At 44.7% G+C, this 21,085-nt stretch overlaps 1 protein-coding gene across 1 annotated transcript in view; it reads right to left on the bottom strand.

Moving 5' to 3' along the window:
* Positions 1-21,085, bottom strand: part of BMPER (BMP binding endothelial regulator) — a 501,081-nt gene that overhangs the window by 15,062 nt on the left and 464,934 nt on the right. Inside the window, exon 14 of the mRNA XM_069613241.1 lies at positions 15,491-15,621. Within this exon, the coding sequence (XP_069469342.1) occupies positions 15,491-15,621 (131 nt within the window). The remainder of the gene's footprint in view (positions 1-15,490; positions 15,622-21,085) is intronic.

Below are 21,085 nucleotides of genomic sequence, written 5' to 3'. Positions count from 1 at the left end.
AGGTGTGCTGTATATCACTAAGTTTCATGTGCATACATATGTTTGCCAATGGCAATTCATATCACTAACGATAACCCCCACCCATAGATTGCCATGCTGTGCCAGGTCTTGAAATGGGTTTACCCCAACATATTGGAAACAAAATACTGAATACACAATTAGTGTGCATTCGGCCTGGTACAAAAGATTGAATCCCATAATACCGAACAAGGGGAGAGGGGCCTGCAGGGGTGTCCCCCGCTCTCCAATTTCGGTATTATGGGCTGTGGGAGTTTCTGGGGTGTCCCCCGCATACATTAGATGCCCAGCTGGGGACAAACAACGAAATCCGAAAAGCTCAAATTACAAAATGCAAACAAGTGAGCTTCACAATTTTGTAATTCAAGCTTTTTGTGTTTGTTTTTTTAACGTAGATCCCTTAAAATGGCTGCATGAGTCCACTCTCATCCTTTTCAGCAATTGCATCCTTGTGATGCCAAATAGTAGGAATTCATTTTCAGTAGAAAGGCAGGACTAGTATCTAAAGACCTGCCCTTGGAACTCCTGCCCTTGGACCTTGAAGACTAAAGTGAAAAACAAAATGGTGTCATTCTGGGAAAACCGCATTATCACACTTTCCTAAATTGTGAGTAGTGTAAGTTACAAAATCAGCAAGTGAAAGGAATCATGATGTTTTGGTGATTGGAAATCTATCATAACATTAGCTGTAATATCTTTTGTTATGAGTTTGAGGCAATATTTATAAATGTCTTATTTTTAGGTTGTCTCAGAAAATCATACCTTTCACAATTGATTCTCAATAAAAGGGAGACAAATAATACTATTTATGCAAGATGCTTTGATAACAGCAAAAACAATAAGGTAAGCTTGTAAATACTTTTTAGATAACTACCATGGTTCATCAAATTATATGAAATTGGGGGTTCATTTGTTAATTTATTTTGTTCATTAGGTTAACTATAACAATTCTGACAAGAAATGTATGAGCTGGAAGCAAACTCAGCAACATTTTATAACACAAGTCATTTAGACATGCACATTTGTTGAACATAGACCTTTTCTACAGATATTTTGGAGGCAGATAACCTTAGGTTGGAGTTGGATATCCCTCTGTGGCATCCCTTGTCACTGCTGCACCTCTTAGATATGTGGCAAAAAAAAATCAGCCTTCGGTTTTATAAACCAGAATGTCAAAAATGCAATAACTGAATTTAGTAAAGAAGGGACACAAAATAATTCTTCCTGGTGGTTTAAAATATCAAATATATGCGCTAGGAGGGATATACCAAATTCTGTGAATTTCTTAGGTAAGGAACCACCACTTGATCTTCAGAGTTTTTAACTTTTTTTATTACACTTTCAAATGATTAGACATTAAAGAAAAAATATAAACATACACATAGATACCAAATTAACTCATTTGCCAAAAATACACCATTCTCAAATTCAAAATACAATGTAAAAGACAAGCTAAAATACATATTTCATCCATAAAATATTAAAAACATGTCAACAAGCTTTGGCCCGACACGCCCTAAATCAGTGGTTCAGATACAAAGCTAAACTGAATGAAAGAATGATACCCCAGGGGAGAGGTAGAAGTAAAGTGCAATTAACTTCATCACTCACAGCCCCTGTCGTATTAATTCCTTATAGACCTGGGAGTCATTAGCTACCAATCCCACTGACTCTTTATCTCCAAGCCCCTTATATGAACCCTCATCCAGGTTCCCTAAAAGTCCTTTCTTCAAAACTAGGGGAAATAATACACTGAACGTCAAAAGGTCATAAACTGGTCATAAAGGTTGGAATGATACAAATGTTCCTCATCTACTTTGCTTTCGCTGTGGTGTTCCATCTTCTGAAATTACTCGCCAGTGGTAGAGTATCCGCTCTGACGAGAGCAAAGAGGCATCCAATTTCAGGATAAACAATATTTTCCAAATGTAGTTGATGTCCACCATGATCTATTTAGATGTCTGCCCACACTGGATGGATCCGATGGGCCAACTCATCCTATTCTGTCAATCCTGCTTTTACAGATTGCTGACTTTTAATCTCAATTAAGAGCAGACTGTGAGAGACCATGGGATACAACGCTGGGTCCAGAATGTATTCCAGCCCCATAGGTGTAAGTTCTTGCAACAGTTTCTTCCACTAGGTCAAAATAAAGGTTTTAGAAACATGTTTGTACCAGGCCATGTCTGCCAGATCACTCTTTTCACAGTGTATCTGGACGGTGACTCCATCAACCTCCACTGCTAGCTCTAAAAGCCCACATGAGCAGGAAGGGCAGCGTTTGGGAACCCTAATCTTCAGTGAAAAAAGAAGATTGCAGCAGTAGCACATTGGCGAGCAAATGACTGGGCCAACATAAATAATCTTACCTCTTTAAATTGTGGGTAACAAAACCATTCCTCTCTGAAGACTATTTGAATTCTATACTTTCCCTGAGGTTAAGATCCTTTCCAATTAGTGTGCATGTAAATGTCCTCTGAACCGGCGACAAACAATGGTACTTGACTAGTTCTATCCAGTAATATTGTGAAATTGGAGGAAATGATGAGTTACCACACTTTTTGCTGTTATGTACCAAACATATGATTTTAAGGAAATAGTTTATTATACAACATTTTTACAGACTGGAAATTCAAATTTAACAGACAGCCGTAAAGCGAATTATGTCTGCACATGATTTTCAGATAGATTATGATGCTCATCTTTTAACAACAATAAAATGCGATTGAGATTTAGTTAGTGAATTTGTACATATATGATGTATTGTAACCATGTTTTTAGGTATATGCATGTATATGTATAGATATAGTATTGTATTTTAATAGTGAAAGCCAAATAAAATGCTGTTGTTGTTGGTGATGGAATAAGCCATTTTGGATTATTAGTGAATACATTTTAATAATTAATCAAAATAGTCGACATCATTTCAGATGTTCCACTTCAATATGTAAATGAAACAGAATGATATTCATCTTTGAAATCAATGCAATCAACCGGCCTAAAAGGTCCCCCTGATGAAAGTCCAGCATTTGGTAGCCTTCAGGACTGAAACATGTGCATGCAGGTATTACATATGGCGTAAAAGAAGTGCATCTGCGGTCCGGAACATTCTTTGGTGATGAGCCAATTCATCTGCTAGCATTTGCACTTTAACCTTATGGGACCATCCAATGTTGACTTATTGACCATCTCAGGGTTTCATTTATTGCTACAAGCACTTGCACTTGAATTCTCTGTGATCATGCTTTCATCAACCCATGCATTTTAACATTATGTTTTTATTTCATGTAGATTTATTGATAATTCAAGGCCGTAATGTTTTGCTGCAATATGCGTATCCCTATATATTATGTGATATTTCTATCCTGGTCTGGTATGTTTTAACAGTGTGTCAAAGCATGTGCCCAGTTTCGTTATCTTAATCCTCAACTAATGAGCACTGTCACATTAAAATGGACCAAGATTCGGTCCAGCCATCGACTTAGGTAGCAATTAATTCCAAGATGTCTACCTTCATACTGCACTGTTTCCTGGTGACATAAACAGGGGCCATCGACATAGTGGAGGGATTTGTATTTCATCCTTGCAGCAACCGGGAGCCAGTGGAGAGATTTTAGGGCGGGAGAGATATGGTCCCTGGGTTTGAGGCCAAGGATAAATCTTGCAGCCCTATTCTGGACAAGCTGGAGGGATGGAGAGAGGAAGAGGGTAGATTAAGGAAGAGGCTGTTGCAGTAGTCCAGCCTAGAGAGAGCCAGCGCTCTAGAGACATTGAGCCTCTGGGCAAAAGTGAGGAAAGGAAGGATGCCGCTGAGGAGGTGGAGTTGAAACTGGGCCTTCAAGGCAAGGGCCAAGGTGTGAGGGACGTTAGAGAGCGAGGAGTCAAAGACGACTCCACATTTTCTGGCTTCAGATGCAGGAGAAGGGGCAGAGCCCATACAGGGTAGCCAGAGTAAAGGGGGGGAGTGGGGATCCTAATAGGAAGGATCTCAGTCTTGCTGGCATTGAGACAGAGATCATTGGAGGCACACCAGTACTCGATAGCAGATAGGCAGTTGGGAATGGTAGAGGAAGTGGGGAGAGCATCAGAGGGAAGTTTGAAGAAGAGGTGGGTTTCATCTGCATAATACTGCAAGTGAGGGGAGAAAGTGGAGATAAGATGAGCAAGCGGAGCGATATAGACATTGAAGAGCCACAGTGAGAGGTTAGAGCCCTGGGGAAGGCCACAGGTGTAGATGAAGGTAGGATAGTAGAAAGAGCCCATGATGACCTGGGAGGGATGGTCAGTGAGGAAGGAAGTCAGCCAGTCCAGTGCCCATTCAGAGATACCAAGGGTATCATTGAGCCGTTTAATGAGGATGGAGTGTTTCATTCAATCAAATGCAGAGGAAGGATTGAGTAGAGTGAGGACAGTGGGAGAGTTAGTGTCAAGAGATGCAAGCAGTTCTTCATGGGTGTTTAGAAGAGCAGCTTCCATGCCTCTGGGTGCTCAGAATCCAGATTGATGGTGATGTAGGCATGAGCTCGGTATGCTGGGCCAGTTGGGGCAAGACCAGCTTCTCCAGGAGTTTCCCAAGGAAGGGAGTGATAGACCTGGGATGCTAGTTAGCGAGACATGAGGGGTCAGCAGAAGGATTTTTCAGGAGGGTGCGCACAAGAGAGTGCCTGAGGGAAGAGGGGAAAGACCCAGTAGCAAGAGAATGATTGCAGAAATCAGCAAGTGCAGGGGCAAGCGAGCCAATGTTGTCCTTAATAGTTCTGGAAGAACAGGGGGAGACCTGCTTGGAGGAGACCTTCATAGAGCGGACAACCCTATTGACCATGTCTGAAATGATAGAAGAGAATGAGAAGAGAAAGGATGAGAGAGGTTGGGAGGCCAAGGGGATGGGAAGAGGGGGAAAAAGGGAGGCAAGAAAGAGTGCTCAGTATGTCCTGAGCTTTAGCAGTGAAGTGGGTGGCCAGTGCAGAGTAGAGGGCCTGAGAGGGAAGAGGCGAGGTGGAGACTGCAGAAGGATTCGCTATTTCCTTGCAGATTTTAACGAGTTCAGCCATGTTGTTGGATGCTCCAGAGACACGTGCCTGCATGTGGGCCCTCTTCTTAGAATGAATGGTGAGACAATATTGCCTTTGGAGAAGGCAACCGGACAGTTTGTCAGAGGATGCTCCTGTGGTCTGCCACTTCCATTCTGCAGCTCTGCATTTGCGCTTAAAGTCTGCTGGATCGGAGTCGTACCAACTTTTACACGTGTTTCAGCCGGATCCTCATGACTTTGACAATAATGTTGAGAGTGTTAGAGATGGCAAGATGGAGGTTGCTGAGAGCAGAGTCTGATGTAGAGTCTCCAGTGGGATGAGAGGATGGGATGAAGGTGGATGCAAAGGCAGTAAATGAAACTCATTTCATCGGGCGGATGTCTGTGAATGAGGTTGGCAGAGCTGAGAGGTGCGGTCAGAGGCTTCAGAGGGCCCAGATGTGAGGAGAGGAGGGAGTGGTCTGACCAGGAGAGCAGAGTGGTGAGTGGGGCAGAGAGTGAAAGATCTGTGTGGTGTATAAAGGCATCATGGGTGTGTCCAGCCGAGTTGGTAGGATCAGAGGGGAGGATGGAGATGGAGAGAGAGGTGCAGGGGTCACGGAAGAGAGTGGGTGCCGTGCTTAAGGAGTCAATGTGGATGTTGAAGTCACCCAGTAGAAGGAGTTTAGAAGAAGATATCAGGACAGAGAGGAGGAGAAATCAGCCCATTCAGAGAGGAACAAACAGGGTGATAGATCCAAGTGGCCTATAGATAATGCCAATGGTCAGGGAGGAGGTAGGAGAGATGACCAGCTTGCAGACCAGGCTCTCAAAGGAGGAGTATGGCTTGGTGGGTATGAGGGAAGAAGGGACCCACTCAGGGAAGATCAGGGCAACCCCACTGCCAGAACAGTTAGGGAGAGGCTTAGAGATGATCTTGTAGCTGTCAGGAAGAAGGGAGTCTAAAGCAGTGAATGAGCTGGCATTGAACCACTTCTCAGTAAGAGCGAGGATATCAAGGTCAATGTCTTCAAGGAGGAGACAGATGTCAGCCTGACAAGAAGTAGGCCCACATAACACCCTTGCCCACATGGCCTTTGACCATGGAATCCCCACATACCAATGTTCATTCCGCAAAAGTCCTGAACATCCCTTTTAATGGTCTCCTCTACTTTGCTCCCCAAATCCAAGGCATTAGCAAAAAATATCACTACCTCCTGCATATGCTTAAATACGTTCTTCCCTTCCTGAATATTTTGCATAAAGTGGAGGTGAAAAGAGCACCAATTCTTTCTTGATTGAATTCATTTAACAACTGCAACTACAACTGCAGCCACTTAGGCCCTCCTAAAGACCTTACCCACCAGATTCAAATGAAAGAAAATTAAGCTGCAAGGATAACCCTGGATCACACCACCCCATCTCTAGAAGCTCTTTATTGGCTCCTGGTGGATGCTTGCATTACCTTTGAACACTCTGTGCCATCCATCAAATCAACTGGGGCGAGAGGGTGTTAGGGAGAATTCTCTCTTTAGGCTGAATTTCCTAACCTAGTGAGTCCCCCAGCAGCTTTGCTGGATTTCTGGAGTTTGTTTTTTCTCCTGCCAAGAGTGAGACTCTTTTTCTCCCACTCTTGGACATGATTTATGGTGTTCCTTTGACTACTAATGTGTTTTATGGGCTGTGGGGCCCTTTACTCCATAGGGTCTCATGTGTTTTTACTATGTGTGTTACATATCACCCTCCGTGCAGTGACACAGGGGTGTCATAGTGACACCCCACCATAGACTCCATACCCTGGGACTGACTACTGTCGCCCAGGGCATGTAAAGTCACCATTGGCTTTACTAGTCCCAAATTATTAACAGAAACCAGTACAAACCATCATATTGTGGACTTACTGGTCGGGGCCCCGGGGTCTGTTAGTCGAGGGGGCACGTCTCCGTCCCCCCTGAATGAGTTTTGGCTGGTGGCAGTGGATACTACTTTTTATATTCGACCGCGAATATATCCCTATGGGATTTTCCCATTGTTCGAGGCTACCAACTTTAATTATTTAATTCTCATAGCCTCCAACATACCGCTGGTTTATTTATTTAATATTAATTCGCCGGTTGGTATTTTTTGCCAGGACTCCATTCTAAAATGGCGTTTGTGTTCTCTTCTGTGACTCCAACCCAAGTCGAGCCCTTTGTTCCACTTTTTGGCGGGCTTCTCCACAGGAGCCTCCAAAAGTGGTGCCACTCTGTCTGGGTACAACAGGGGGTGCGGGAGGGGGTTTAGGCACCCTGGACTGAGTTACCTTCGACGAGGGAGAAGCTGAGCCGACCTACCACGACGACACCACCGGTGGAGCCCTGCGGAACCGACTCACCACTTCCCGACGACAGAGAAGATCTCCCGGCTGGAGAGGCTTCTTCCCCTGACTGGTGGGCACAACCAGTTTACCTTCTTCTCTTCGCACCCCAGACCGGCTTGTGGTCGAATTGCCCATGCGATGCACCCCGGGCAACCGGATAGCCACTTACCACTGGACCGCAAATCAAAGGACAGCTCCTTTTACCTGAGAAACTCCGCGGCTGGTTTCTTCCCTGGCAGTGCAACGGACTCCTGTCTTCCTCCCCGACAAGATCCTCTCTTCCCCCGGACGAAGCACCGACTTGCATCCGCTGCCAGGAACAACTGCCCCCGCTGGAGTATTCTCACCACTTTAAGGTACCGTGTCCGCCAGGCCTCCCTTTCTAAAGATTGCTACAAGGTAATAATAACCCCTTAACCTTCTGGACTGGGCTGGCCGCCTTGACCTTCTAACTGGTCCCTTTCTTTGGTCCAACTCTTTTTGAACCTTTTCAAGACTTTTGTGCACTGCAACCGTGTGACCTTGGACACATTTCGGTTGATCCTCTTAAAGTGGATCCGGCCTACTGAACTCCAACTTCACGGTTTTACTTTGCCTTCCTCTCTTGTTCTGTTCTTGTAAAAGTGTTGGGACCTGTTTCAATTTATTCTCTGCTTTTAACTCCCTTTTAAAATGAATTATTAGAGTGCCATCTGCGTTAAGCGCTCACCGCTGTCTGAAAATAAGTGGGGCTTTACTTAAGACTTGTCTAATATTCTTCTACGGGAGTGTATATCTTTTAGTGACCGTGTTTTTGAATTACTTACTATTAGTGCCTGTGTTTTTTTCTAGATGTGGTTTTAAATAAATAATTATATCTCTTTTACACCAAGCCCTGGTCAGTGTTTACTTGTTCTACTGTGTTCTTTTGACCTATTGTGAATACTCTGTATACTGCCTAACTCTTCTTGAGGGAAGTCTGACTGCTCAGCCACAGCTACCAAGTGAATCTGTGTGGTACAGACTGCTACCAAGTGAGTTTACTGCCAAACACCTGTCGTCTTAAATCTTTTGCAGTGGTCCCAGAGGGAACTGCACAGGTTTCTGCCTAACAGAGGGGATAGGAAATATTAAACAGAAAATCACCAAATCCTGCCGGCCAGGCTTTTAAGAAGAGCTGGCCCCATGACACACACCTGCGTCCATGGCAGAAAAATACATTTGGGGAAATACCCTTAAGTACCTTCATAGGACAATCATCACAGGATGCTTAGGGCAGTAGACAATCGTGTGCTCTTATGGAAAGTCTGCACATGCATTTGCTTAAGGAAACCTTTGATTTCTGAGTTCATTAGACCATCTAAACCGGGGTCCTTTCCCGAGGAATCTGCACAGATTGGGAGAATCTTTGGGTGACAAGTTCTGGAAGTGAAGTCCAGCCTTCATTATTTCCCATGGAAACCTCTTTGCTGCACCTAACTTCAGTGTTGGATTCTCTAGTTCATATGTGCTCCTCCTGAAACTGATCATGACTTCAATGCACTGCCACTTTATTGATACCCTTCCTTTCCCCCTGGCACTTACCTGATCAAGATGTTTCAAATGCTGAGAATGATCAGACCAATACCCACCTCGACGTTCTCCCCTTAGGGTGCTACGAAGGAAATATGTTTACAGGTTGGGCTTTACAAAAGGTCAGTAAGTCAATAAAATCGATGGATTGCTGTCTACCTTTGCAACCTTTCTCGCACTTCTGGCATCTACAGCACCAGAAGTTTCAGAAATGCACATTTGTATTTAAATGTGAATGAAAGTATTTATTTTTAATTCTATTTATTTTAATTCTTGATAGAGCGCCAAATCGCCCGCAGGCCTCACGGCGCACACAAAAAAAGACACGATAAACAGTCGAAGACGAGCAGTGCATCCAGAAACAGAGGGTGCTAAAAAGACCTAAGGAACAGTGAAGAGTTGGGGCTTCATTTTCTTTTTAAAGTCAACCAAGGAAGTGGAGGATTTAAGATGCAGTGGAAGAGAATTCCACAAGCTTGGGGCGATGACATTGAAATTGGTTTTGCCGAAGTACAGTTTACCCCCCTGACCTTTGCTCCCGTAACCCACTATCTTTACCTCTCTCCTTCTTGCCCTGGAACACCAGAAGGGAGACATGTTACATGTGTGGTGCTGTATACAACAGCCATACGTAATACAAAAAATACATAAGCTAGTTATTTTTGTTATTAAGAGTAGAATATGATTGGGAGTACCTAGGACTGATTGTGCTAAGAGTCTATATGGGATTCGCTGCGTTCCCTCGCCCATCTGTAATGCACTAGAAGGTGGCCTCTCTGACGAATACAGGGACTGGTCATTGTGAACACATCACTCCCATTCTCTGATAAATTCATCGGCTTACAGCAAACTTCCAAGACACTATGTTTTGTGCACCTGGCCTTCTATAATCAAGGCCATAGGTTCTTGACCACCACAATCTATTTGTACTGCCCATGGAAAACACTCAGTTCCTCTACTAGTGCTCTACTGTCCGTACCAACCTGCTATAAAAAATAAAACAAATGGGTGAGAAATCCTTTATATACACAGCCTCTAGGCCAGGGTTTGCAAACCTTTGGCTCTCCAGATCGCTTGGACCACAAATCCCCATCAGTGCTAGCCATTATAGCTAAAAGTGGGGGATCATGGGTGCGGTAGTCCAAAGCATCTGGACAACCGCAAGTTGCAGACCCCTGCACTCTTTGCAACTGCACATGTTTTGGACTTTAACTCCTATCAGCCCTTCTCAGTAGAGCCAATGGTGAGGGATAATAGGAGTTTGAAGACCCCTGCCCTAGGCTATGGACTTCACTAGCTCTGAAACTGAGGGAAGAGGCTCAGTCTGCTGAGTTTATGATTACACTGAAGATGCACCTGTTTTTGTTATATTGTGAGGCTCGGGACTTTCCTGGATGTTTCCATTGGAAAAAAAGCATTATCAGCATAAGTCCACTCGGGGTGGCACAGCACTCTATAAAAGCCCAGCACATAACATAACAGTTCCCCTTGCAATGAAGAAAGGAGAGGACAGAACGTTCAGAAACATGAGCACAGCAGACTCTGCAGAATAGGCATAACTCACAATCTGTATCACGCCATAGTCTCAGCATGAATTCACTTAACGACCCTTCACTTTGAGTATTTAGAAAATAGAAGACTTTCAGTGATAATTCACTTTCCCATTACAGAACTTATTTGAGCTCTTGCTTTTATTCTCACCGTCTGAATGAAGACATGCTGGAGGTCAGGGCAACACTATACAAATGACACCCACTGCATCCAGCTCTTCTTTGCACTTTACACCTGCTGTCATTCCAATTATACAATCTGCTTTTGAAAAACGACCTCGAATTAATTGCTCAGGTGTAGCTGGACACAGCTGCGATGATGCTATTCCTGATTACCATACACGAGCAGCACCTTTTGTTTGCCAACATCCTTCTGCAGAAACGAGCAAGAATGGCAACTAGGCTTCCTCGGGCCTCATTACAGGGGGCCGGGCGTATTTAGGGGTTACAATTCGCACCAACTTGCTGCTCTGAGGCCTGTCTTTTATCTACACAATGTTTATGTTCTTGTTGTACGTATTGTAGGATTTATTTTCAATACCTTCTTGTGATATAACCAATGTCCAATGTTCTATGGGGTCACTGCGACTTGAGAAGTGCAGTACGTGACTTGCTAGTCAAATTAACGTGACATGATTGCCGTTTGATTGGATATTTATATAAGGCAGAGGACGTGAAGAGAGAGAATTGATGAGAAAGAAAGAAAGAAAGAAAGAAAGAAAGAAAGAAAGAAAGAAAGAAAGAAAGAAAGAAAGAAAGAAAGAAAGAAAGAAAGAAAGAAAGAAAGAAAGTAGACTCAGACTCTATTCAAGCAGGTATGCATATTGCTAATGAATGGTTGAAAAACGGAATTGTTGGACTTTTGTTTTTTCTGTTTGTGTATATTTATTAGGTGTCACAATAACATCATGTCTGTTGATATGTTTTAGAGAATGCCCTGAGGATGGACTTAATGTCTGAAATGCATCAGCTTGTGTCTCTGCCACGATAAAGAATAAAACAAATCTGTGTTCCAGCACAACTGCATAAAAACTCAAGTAATATTGGAATTTTTTACAGCCCTCACCGGCTACACTCAGAAAGAATGTTGACAATTTGGAACAATGTGCCTCTAATATTGCAGTAGTATTGACTACACTAAGGGTGTCTCCAAAGCTCAGTGGGAGTTCCATGAAAACAACAATGAGGAAAAACGTTCACACTTGGCAAAGATCTAGATACTCCAAGGATCTCAACTCTACCTGATTGCTCTTCAAAATTACTCCTCTGCTCTCAACTCTGCCAAAATTGACTTCTGTCTCTCTCTTCTTTTGTCTCAATCCTCTCAACCTAGGCGTATCCAAAGATCTCTCAATTCAATTCTCTCACCGTATAAATCTTCCCCCAACTCCTCTACTCTTTCTGCTAACGGTACAGCTCTCTACTTCGATTAAAACATTTCCAACATTCGAAATACCCTCAAAAATGATCTTCTATCCCCAGCCTGCTCATTTTTCTCTACCCTCCTGTTCTGCAACAATGTCTACCTTTGCACCCATTACCCTTGATGCGATTCTTGACCTCCTCAGAGGGAACACTTCATGTGCCCCATCAACCCTCTATGCCCACACATAGTGCATCTCATAGCTCCCAGTGTTGCTCCATATCTTACTTCCCTCTTCACCTCCTATCTTGACAGTGCACTTTTCCAGCATCCTACAAATCAATTGCATCATATCTTGCCGCCAGACTCTTCCATGTGTCCTGGAACTTCCTTAACTGCATCACTCCTGACTCACCCCATTACTGCTGGTGTTCCCTAAGCATCAGTCCTGATTTCACTTCTCTTCACTCTCTATACCTCTGCTCTTGGCACCTTGGATCTCCTCTCATGGCTTCTACTATCATCTCTTTCCTGATGACACTCAGATCTTTTTCTCCTTTACCTCTTTATCTGATGAGCTACAGTCAAAATGTCTGTCTCTCCACCATCAAATACTGGATGGCATCTCACTCGCTCATGCTCAACTCAACTAAGAATGAAGTTCTCTACTTCCCCTCCAAACAGGCTATCTCTTCCTCTCCCCTCTTCTATTCTTCTCTCCTGACTACCTTCCCAGCTCTGCTTCTGCTCACAACCCTGATGTCGTCTTCGACCCATTTCACAACTTCTCGCTCTTGATCTCCAAATCTGCCACTGCAGGTAGACTTAATCTCCTCAATATCAGAAAAATAAGGCATCTTCCTCCCTTCAACACTGATAAGCACCTAATCTCCTCTTTAGTACTCTCTAGATCTGACTATTGTGCCAGTCTACTCTATGGCCTTCCCAACTATTCTTTTTCACAAGTCCTCAACTGTGCTGTCGAAACACTCTTCAACCTTCCCTGTTTCACCTTCACCTCCCCAGCTCGTCGTCAGTAAGGCTAGTTATCTATGAGACAGAGGGCAAAGTATAAATTAATTCTCATCATCATCTTCAAACCTATACACGGACTTGCCCCACCCTATCTATATGGCCATCTGACTCCCTACTCTTCCCCTAACTCCCTACGATCATCCTCAGCTCACCTCCTTGCAAACTCTTGTGCCCCATGCGCTTGCTCTTGTTGCTGCTCTTTTCCGCTCCACAGTCCCTTACTCTGGAATGCTCTTCTTCTCTGCACTGCTCCCACTCTATCTGTATTTAAAGCCAACGTGCTTGCTCTCCGCCTTTCTGAAGAACCACTTGTACAGCATTCTAGACCACAAGATCTCCCAGGTCTCTCCTGCCCCATTCTCTCTACGACAACCCCACAGCACTTATCCCTCACCCCTTCATCCTAAAACATACCACTTCCTCCACTATCCCATTCCTATATCATGCTCTACTGCCCTTGTCCATGGTTCATGTTTCTACCTCAGCTGGATCATCTGGTCATATATTCATATGCGCTCCCAATTGTTAAGGACACTGGTCCTCTGCTCTGTACATCAATTTTCAAAAGTTTCTATGCATTTTTGTGCCAATAATGAATTGTTTTCCCTGCAATTTTCATTAAATAAATAAATTAAAGAAAGCAAATGTCTGCTGACCAACACCTCATTGCAAGCTTTACATAACCATCCACTAGATGGCTACCACTGGCCCCTCCAGCGCTGTGTCTCTCGTTAGTTATGTGCTATGATAAGCTTCTAACACACAGAGGTAAACAGAAGCAGACATACACAACGTGTGTCTCACATGGAGGAGTTCTGCTGAAACATGTGGCCTTGTACGCTCCCTTTAGATGTCAAATGAATCATATTGACTGATTTCTGTGCAGTCAAACTCTTCTTTTTCAGAAGATGATGCTTTTCCCATAGAATGCATAACTGCATCACACCTGTCATCCATTTCCTGGTGCATGCAGCGTGGGGCCACATTGTATCTGCGTCTGAGACGTGATTACCTCTGGGATTTCAATAGCACCCATGCTACACAGCCAGCATTTGCAATCTCCTTTTACCTGCCATGGATAAGGCTCTTTTGTATCTTCTGCAGACTTGTGCAGATAAGCAAAGCGGTGCATGCCTCAAACACAAATGGAGGTTTGGTAGACAGTGGGCCGGATTTACAAAGCTTTTTGAATGGGGTTTTTCCATTGAAACACACTTTTGTAAATCGGCCGCCAAGGTATGTACTATATATACAATAATAACATATATAAGGCAGGGAAACCAGAGTCTCTTTATTCCATGCGTGGATGGCTATGGCTACACAGAGGCGCCCCACAATCAGAACCCACCAACGGACTACGGTACATGCATTCCTTATAAACCCTCTGGAACCCTTGACGTATGAATCTTGCAAGTATAACTTGTTCCAATTGGAGATGAAGCAACCATTTAAAGCCGCTTGGAAAGTGGAAGGATGCGAGAATCGTTTTCCTTTGAATGAAGCATAAAAAGGAAGCACTTACTAGAAGATGATTTAGGCCATATTACAGAAACCTTGCATCGCTGCAACCGCATTGTTGCACAGCGTTTGTGTGGACGCAAACATTGCTCTAGTCCAAATACGGATTGTTTCAATACATTTTTACACCTGGACAGTGTCTTCATGGGTGTAAAGAGCGTACACTATTGCACTCAATTGGTGCAACGTTTCGGTAATCCCGGCCAAGGCGCTGATTGGCAACATGTAGAGTAGCATGGTCAGGGTCCGTTCCTTTAATTGTATGAGATCGCGTATTATGGGCCTTACTTTTCATGTCTTGACTGTTACTATTGCATTATGTTTCAGGTTGTTCCTGGAAGACTCTGGAGGATGTGAGGGGCGATAATTAAAAAAATAAAAGTGCAGCTGTACAAGGATGGAAGGATACTCCATCATCTGGTCATGCAGGCTGGGCCACGTGTGTATGCATGTATGTATGTATGTATGTGCTGCATGGGGTTTAAATGCGCACACCTCGCTGGTGAGAAATGGAGTACTGTACAGAGGGGATGCGCACAGGGGATTACAAGTAAGGTAGCAGAGGAACTGGGATGGGGAGGGAAGGGGGAACTAGGGGGGAATTAGAGTTGCGTGGCGCAATCAGCGATTGGCAACATGCTCTTTGGAGAATAAGCTGTGTGACAAAGATAACAACATTCCGGGCGGCAGTCTAGTGCATGGGCCTGATTTCATGTCAATGTCAGTAGAGATCTCTGTTTCTAACTGGAACCATCCTCGCCTTGGGAAAGCTGTGGTGTGAAACGTGTTATATACTGCATAGCTATAGCAATGTTGTCTTCAATGATATGGCAATAAGCACATGTGCCATGATCTGAAGTTGCCCAGCTGAATGCGTTGGGGAAGCTTAGAAAGTCCTTGGCCAATGCAGAATCTGTTTTGGTGGCCACAGGAGAATGCCTTCTGCCGGCACACGGGAGGCACAGCAGGGCCTGATGTTGGTGAAGAGAAGCATGGAACTGGAGGTCATTGACAGAAGAGCAGCAGAGAATTCTGGGTGTCCACACATGTGTGAGGGCCTGTGAAAGTTTTATCTTTGGTCTTACCTGCACAGTTCTGCTCTGGCTTCCAGTGGACTTTCACGCCTTCCCGCTGGCAGGCCCGGGCGTAGGCTATGAAGGATTCACAGTAGCAGTTTTTATGTACCGGACATTCGCACATATCTGTCACACATGACCTGCAAAGCAGAACATAAGAAATCAGCGAAAACCTAGAACTCCCAAAAGGGATATTGTCACATTGCAGTAGTAGTATGTTTCAGGGACAGTGTAGACTTGCACTACTCAGTGTATGGGCCTCATCACGAGTTTGACGGTAACCCTTAAATCCGGCAGTCGCGCTACTACCGCCGGATTTAAGGGTCCGTTAAATCAGGGCTTCAGCAGATTTCTCCCCAGCTCTGAGCTGAGGGAAAACCGCCAAAAATTTGCGCTATTACTGCTGGCGGGAAATCCGCCGGCGGTAAGAGCGCGAAAATTCCCCATTGAGCTCAATGGGGAATGGGGCATTCCCGAATGGGATCAGTGGGGAATGGGGAATTCCATTGCCACCAAACCCTAATAGCGCCGGGGGGGTTGGCGGTAGGGCTAATACCGCTGGCGGTAATACTGCCGGCGTTACCGCCCAACTCGTGATGAGGCCCAATGTATGTACTGCTTCCATGTGCAACCTGCAACTCCATGGCAAAGAATGAAACATATGCAACAAAGATCAATTGCACAATCAAATATCAAGTAAAGTAGCAAATTAGTAAGGGAAACAAATGCACCCGAGTTTTATCACTTTATGAAAAGTTACACATAATTGTATGAGATTTTAGTGTTTGTTTTTTACATGAATAGGCATAGTTGGGCGTTTCATCCTTTTGATGAGGACACAAGGCCTAGTAATATCGTTTGTCCCATCCTTCTTCTGTGTTCCCATCCTTGTCCTGTCGCTCCTAGAAACACTTGTGTACAGGCGTGTTATAAATGACTTATCATATCATATCAAGATTGCCCGAAAGTTGAGCAATTAGAACACCTATTATTGCTAGCTATTGCCCACTTTCATCCCAAAGCCCCACCGCCCACCTAAGATGATACTCCAACAACAACCATTTGGGCAAGAAAACATGAGCCTTCCCCCTGGCCCCGTTGTGTTCAAAATCCTCTGCCCCGGCCACTGAACTGCTCTCATCAAAGTTCCTTCTCAAGTACATTTGCGTCACCAATGCACCTTCTTTCTGCCAACTCCTCCCGGCTTGTTGGGCCAGGGTTCCTCAAGGACTTGATCGCCCATCATCAATTCACAGTCCCAGCCTCAGTCATCTGGCACTCTGTGCTTCCACATCGAGGTGGGAAAACCAACTGCACCAATTTTTCTTGGCCTTCTGAATTTGCAGAAAAAAACACTCCTTTCATAAACCTCATCTTGCACCCTCTTTTGCCTCCATGGCCAGCAAGCCCTTTGCACATGCTACTGTTTTATTCCATTTTGTGACTTTCGAGCACCGAGTTAGTACATACACCTGGTAGGAGAATATCGCAAATACCTAACATATGAACAGATACACATGGTGATACACAGAGCCAACGCATGGACACCTTCTCAATGCTCTTCCTTGAGGGGATGCTGCAGTTAAGGCAGCGCACACGTGCAATGTGGGCACGAGTGAATAGACCCCCCCTGCTGTTTTTAGGGAAGGGCTTTGGCCACCTTTAGGCAAGGATGGCGTTCCCTTTAATGTGAATCACTGGAGACAAACACCCCGAGCAAGGCCTCATGCTGAGCTGTCATTCTTAGACTCCTGCCACTGTTTGTTTTCGGATGCATTTGATCGCTGGACATCATAGAAAGCCCTGGCCTGTCCCACAGTCTGCTGCCGAGACAGCCATGGCAAGACTTTGATTCAACTGAGGGTTAATGGACGTGTCATTAGCACATTGGATTCTCATAACTAAAGGCCGAAATGGCTCACCTGCTCCTTTTTTGCCTTCTTTCGAGGAACCAAAAATGTAATTAAATAACCTTTGCAAACTGTAGTCCATTTCCATGGTTGCCTGCCTGTTTGGCACATAAACATGCCTTATTTTGGTCTAACCGCGCATTTTACTCCCACCATGGATAACAACAAGCTGCACGCCCTTGCCAAAGAATGACTCAACCCATATGACTAGCCCACGGGCTCGTTTGGAACTTCTCTATTAGGTAATAAGACAGTTTACAAAAAATCCCAAGTGCTGCTGTAACACTGAAACTCATAGTTCTGTGCATCTTGGTTATTGTAGTTTTGAGTATAGAATATGGAAACTATAAGCACTGTACTGGATTGAAAAATCACGTGTTCTAAAAGACAACACGTGACAAAAAATTGCGGTTGTCGTTTCCGCATATTTGAAAAATTAGCATAAATGTTGCAGGGTTAATGGAAGGGGGAGTCATTTCGCAGTAGTTGGGTAACATTACTGTGTTTAGTGGCCTTTAATATAGCTTTCATTACCAATGTCAGTAAATGAATATTACTATTGAATGAATATTGCTAAATGAATATTGCTATCTCTTAACCACTCTTGTCGTCACTAAACTAGATTACTGTGTCAGCATCCTCTTTGGTCTCCCCAACTATGCTTTCTGTCCTAACTTCAGTACCAGGAACTCTTTGATCTCCCGCACTTCACACCTACTTCCTCATATCGTCACCAGGCTGGATGGCTGACGATGCAAGACAGGGCCAGATTTTAATTTCTGCTCTGGGTTCACAATTCTGTTGAGGGTAAGGCACTACTGTATTTATCCTGCTCTATCCAACTCTACAAGCCTTCTGGTAATCTCTGCTGTGCCTCCTCGGTGACCCTTGTGGCTCCTCGCCCTCACTGGGCTTCCTCTCGCTTCTGCTCTTTCTCTCTTCTTGCGCCACTTGCATGGAATTCTCTTCCCCGGACATCCGAGAAACAGTCCACAGATTTGTTCAAAACTGAATTGAAGGCCTACCTCCTCGCCCGCAAGTTTCCCTCTTAACCTATCTCTCAGCCGCCTGTATGCTAACATTTTTTCCCTGGCCTCTACCTTGCCTCTGTTCCTCACTTCCTCTGCCTGCACTCCAGCACTTCACCCATCATGGTCACATCCCGAACAAAGCTGGCCGTACCGCCTACCTACACTTAAAAATGTCCAATGTTCGTTGTCCTTAATCTATGTTTGTCCACTTGTGTATTGTCCCCAGTGACTATTCCATTTACTCCCCTCCACAACCTGGCCAGAATGTCCCTCAAACTCCCACCATTGTAAGAAGTTCACTGCTTCCCATCAAATCTGACTTCTGATCTATTATACGTACGTTCTTTTGTGATCAAAAGAGCATTGTTCCTCCTATATATAAATAAATTATTGTGTAAGAATCGCAGAAGAGAAGAGGTTTGCATTTGCCAATCAAATAGATGTATTCCATGGGGGCAGGAGCACGCGTACCCATTTACGAGAGATTTTTGGCAAACGTGCATTTGTCTTCCTGTCACATAGAGCGCAAATGCTGTGCTGTGGAGAACCAGCCTCAGCAATGCTGGAAAAGCGAGCAAGGGCTCATTATACAATTCCTGGGCACGGTACAGTTTTACTAAATCACTAACCTTTTGGAAAACAGCACGATTTTACTGCAGTCATTGCTGCCCTCGTGTGGCAGTTCTAGGAATTGCAAGACTGTTCACAAATGCGGACGATATTAGCACTGGCCGCCGCCTCCGACACATTTCTTGGAAAAGTACTGCACTTATGGTTAGTTTCTGTAGCGAATACTGCTCCTGTGATGTTTGCCTACCATGTTCACCGCAGAAGAGTTGCCGCTTCCCTTAGTATTTTATGACTCGCAATAGTTGCTTTCCTGACTAAGCATTTAAGGAACTCGGCCGTTTCCCTAGTACAGAAATAAGCAAAATAAATGTAGCTTCCATTGTGCTGATTATAAAAAACAAACATTCGATGTAGTGCCCCCATTTTTCTTCACAATGTTCTGTTTCGGAGTAAGCCACAAATGAGGACAACCGCCAATAAGCTGTTTCTGTTTCATAACATCACTGAATCGACTCATACCTGCCAACATTATGATTTCCATTCGAGAAACATCAGTCATTTCCTGGCTTTAATAATGCAGTCTGAGACTTGCAGTCCCGGGTTTATAATGGAGAAATCCAGGACTGCAGGTCCCAGAATGCAAAGTTAAAACCAGTGCTGCAATAGTGCCTCCTGAATGGAATAGATCATGTTTGCATCTGAGTACTGTCTAAATAGCCTGCAATACAACTCCAGCTTGTAAACTAATGGTCACAGAACGCGTGCGTTCAAGCATAATATTAGTGACCAGGTACCTAATGGTCACAGAACGCGTGCGTTCAAGCATAATATTAGTGACCAGGTACGCCATGTTGCTAAAGCTATTCCAGCGGCTAAACACAATCTCAGTTGAAACATGCAACACGTGCCAGATCCTGGCTGCAAGTGCGGCCTGATTGGCAGACGGGAACGGGTTGAATTAGTTAAGAGGGATGTATTTAAATGACCAGTAATCATGGCCAATCAGAAACCATGCCCCAAAGACCCAGACGTACTTTTTAAGTCATTTGGTTTAGGCTCCCTTATTTGTGAACCTAACGCTCGGGGGGTGGGGGTAGCATATTGGAGGCATGTATAGAAGCAGAGTATAGATTGCCTGAACTGGCATGTGTGTCACTGAGCAATTCTGGGCATAAGTCGAGCGACCACGTGGTTGCGACGGCACCCAGCACTTGTCTTCACAGGGCAGGCACTGACCCACGTGCACGCGGACAATTAATTAAGATTCAGACCTTCCTCATGCCACTTCACACGAACCCGCTTCCCACTGTACTGAAACCCAACACTTGAACGCACCCCACCCAAACCATTCTACAAAAGCATCTAACCCCACCCTACCTCTACAACACACCACAGAAGTGTAATGTACAGATCCACGTCATGCATATACTCAGCCTCACCCTAGCACCTCAATGCAACACTTCACCTCACCCAACCTCACTCTACCATCTCACCTTGCACCACCATTCCACTCACCCATGGCACCTCACCCCTGATCCTCCTCAACCAAGCATTTCACTTTACCACATCTCCCAAACTTGCCTCAGCACCTCAGCGCAATCAACCGCACCTGACCTCACCCCGGAACCTAGCACCTCAACACCCTGCCATGCATTCACTCACCCTCAACCCAGAACTTCACTCACCAACCCAACCTTACACAGCATCTGACCTCACACACCCAACCACATCTAGCAGGTCACCGCACCACACACAGTACATAAACCATGTGCCATCACCTCGCCTCCCCCTGAAAACCTCACCCTTACCTCTTTAATCTAACTCGTCCTACCTAACACATCACCCGGCACAAACCCTCACCACAGCATCTCAACTCAACTCACTCAACAGGCCTATGCACCCAACCGAACCCCACCCCATTGCTGCACCCACTACCACACAAAAACACTTCAACTCTGCTTACCTACATCACCCTACCACCCAATCTCGCCCCACCCCCTCACCTCACACCTTTCCACCCATTCACCCTCATCCAATTTCACACCATCACCTTGCTTCACCAACGCAGCCACCCATTTAACCTCACCCCAGTG

The sequence above is a fragment of the Ambystoma mexicanum genome, chromosome 5p, assembly GCF_040938575.1.
Source record: "Ambystoma mexicanum isolate Mex_15411 chromosome 5p, UKY_AmexF1_1, whole genome shotgun sequence".
Classification (NCBI taxonomy): domain Eukaryota; kingdom Metazoa; phylum Chordata; class Amphibia; order Caudata; family Ambystomatidae; genus Ambystoma; species Ambystoma mexicanum.
Note: the sequence above shows the minus strand (reverse complement) of the source record. Positions and strands in the feature narration are given on the sequence as shown.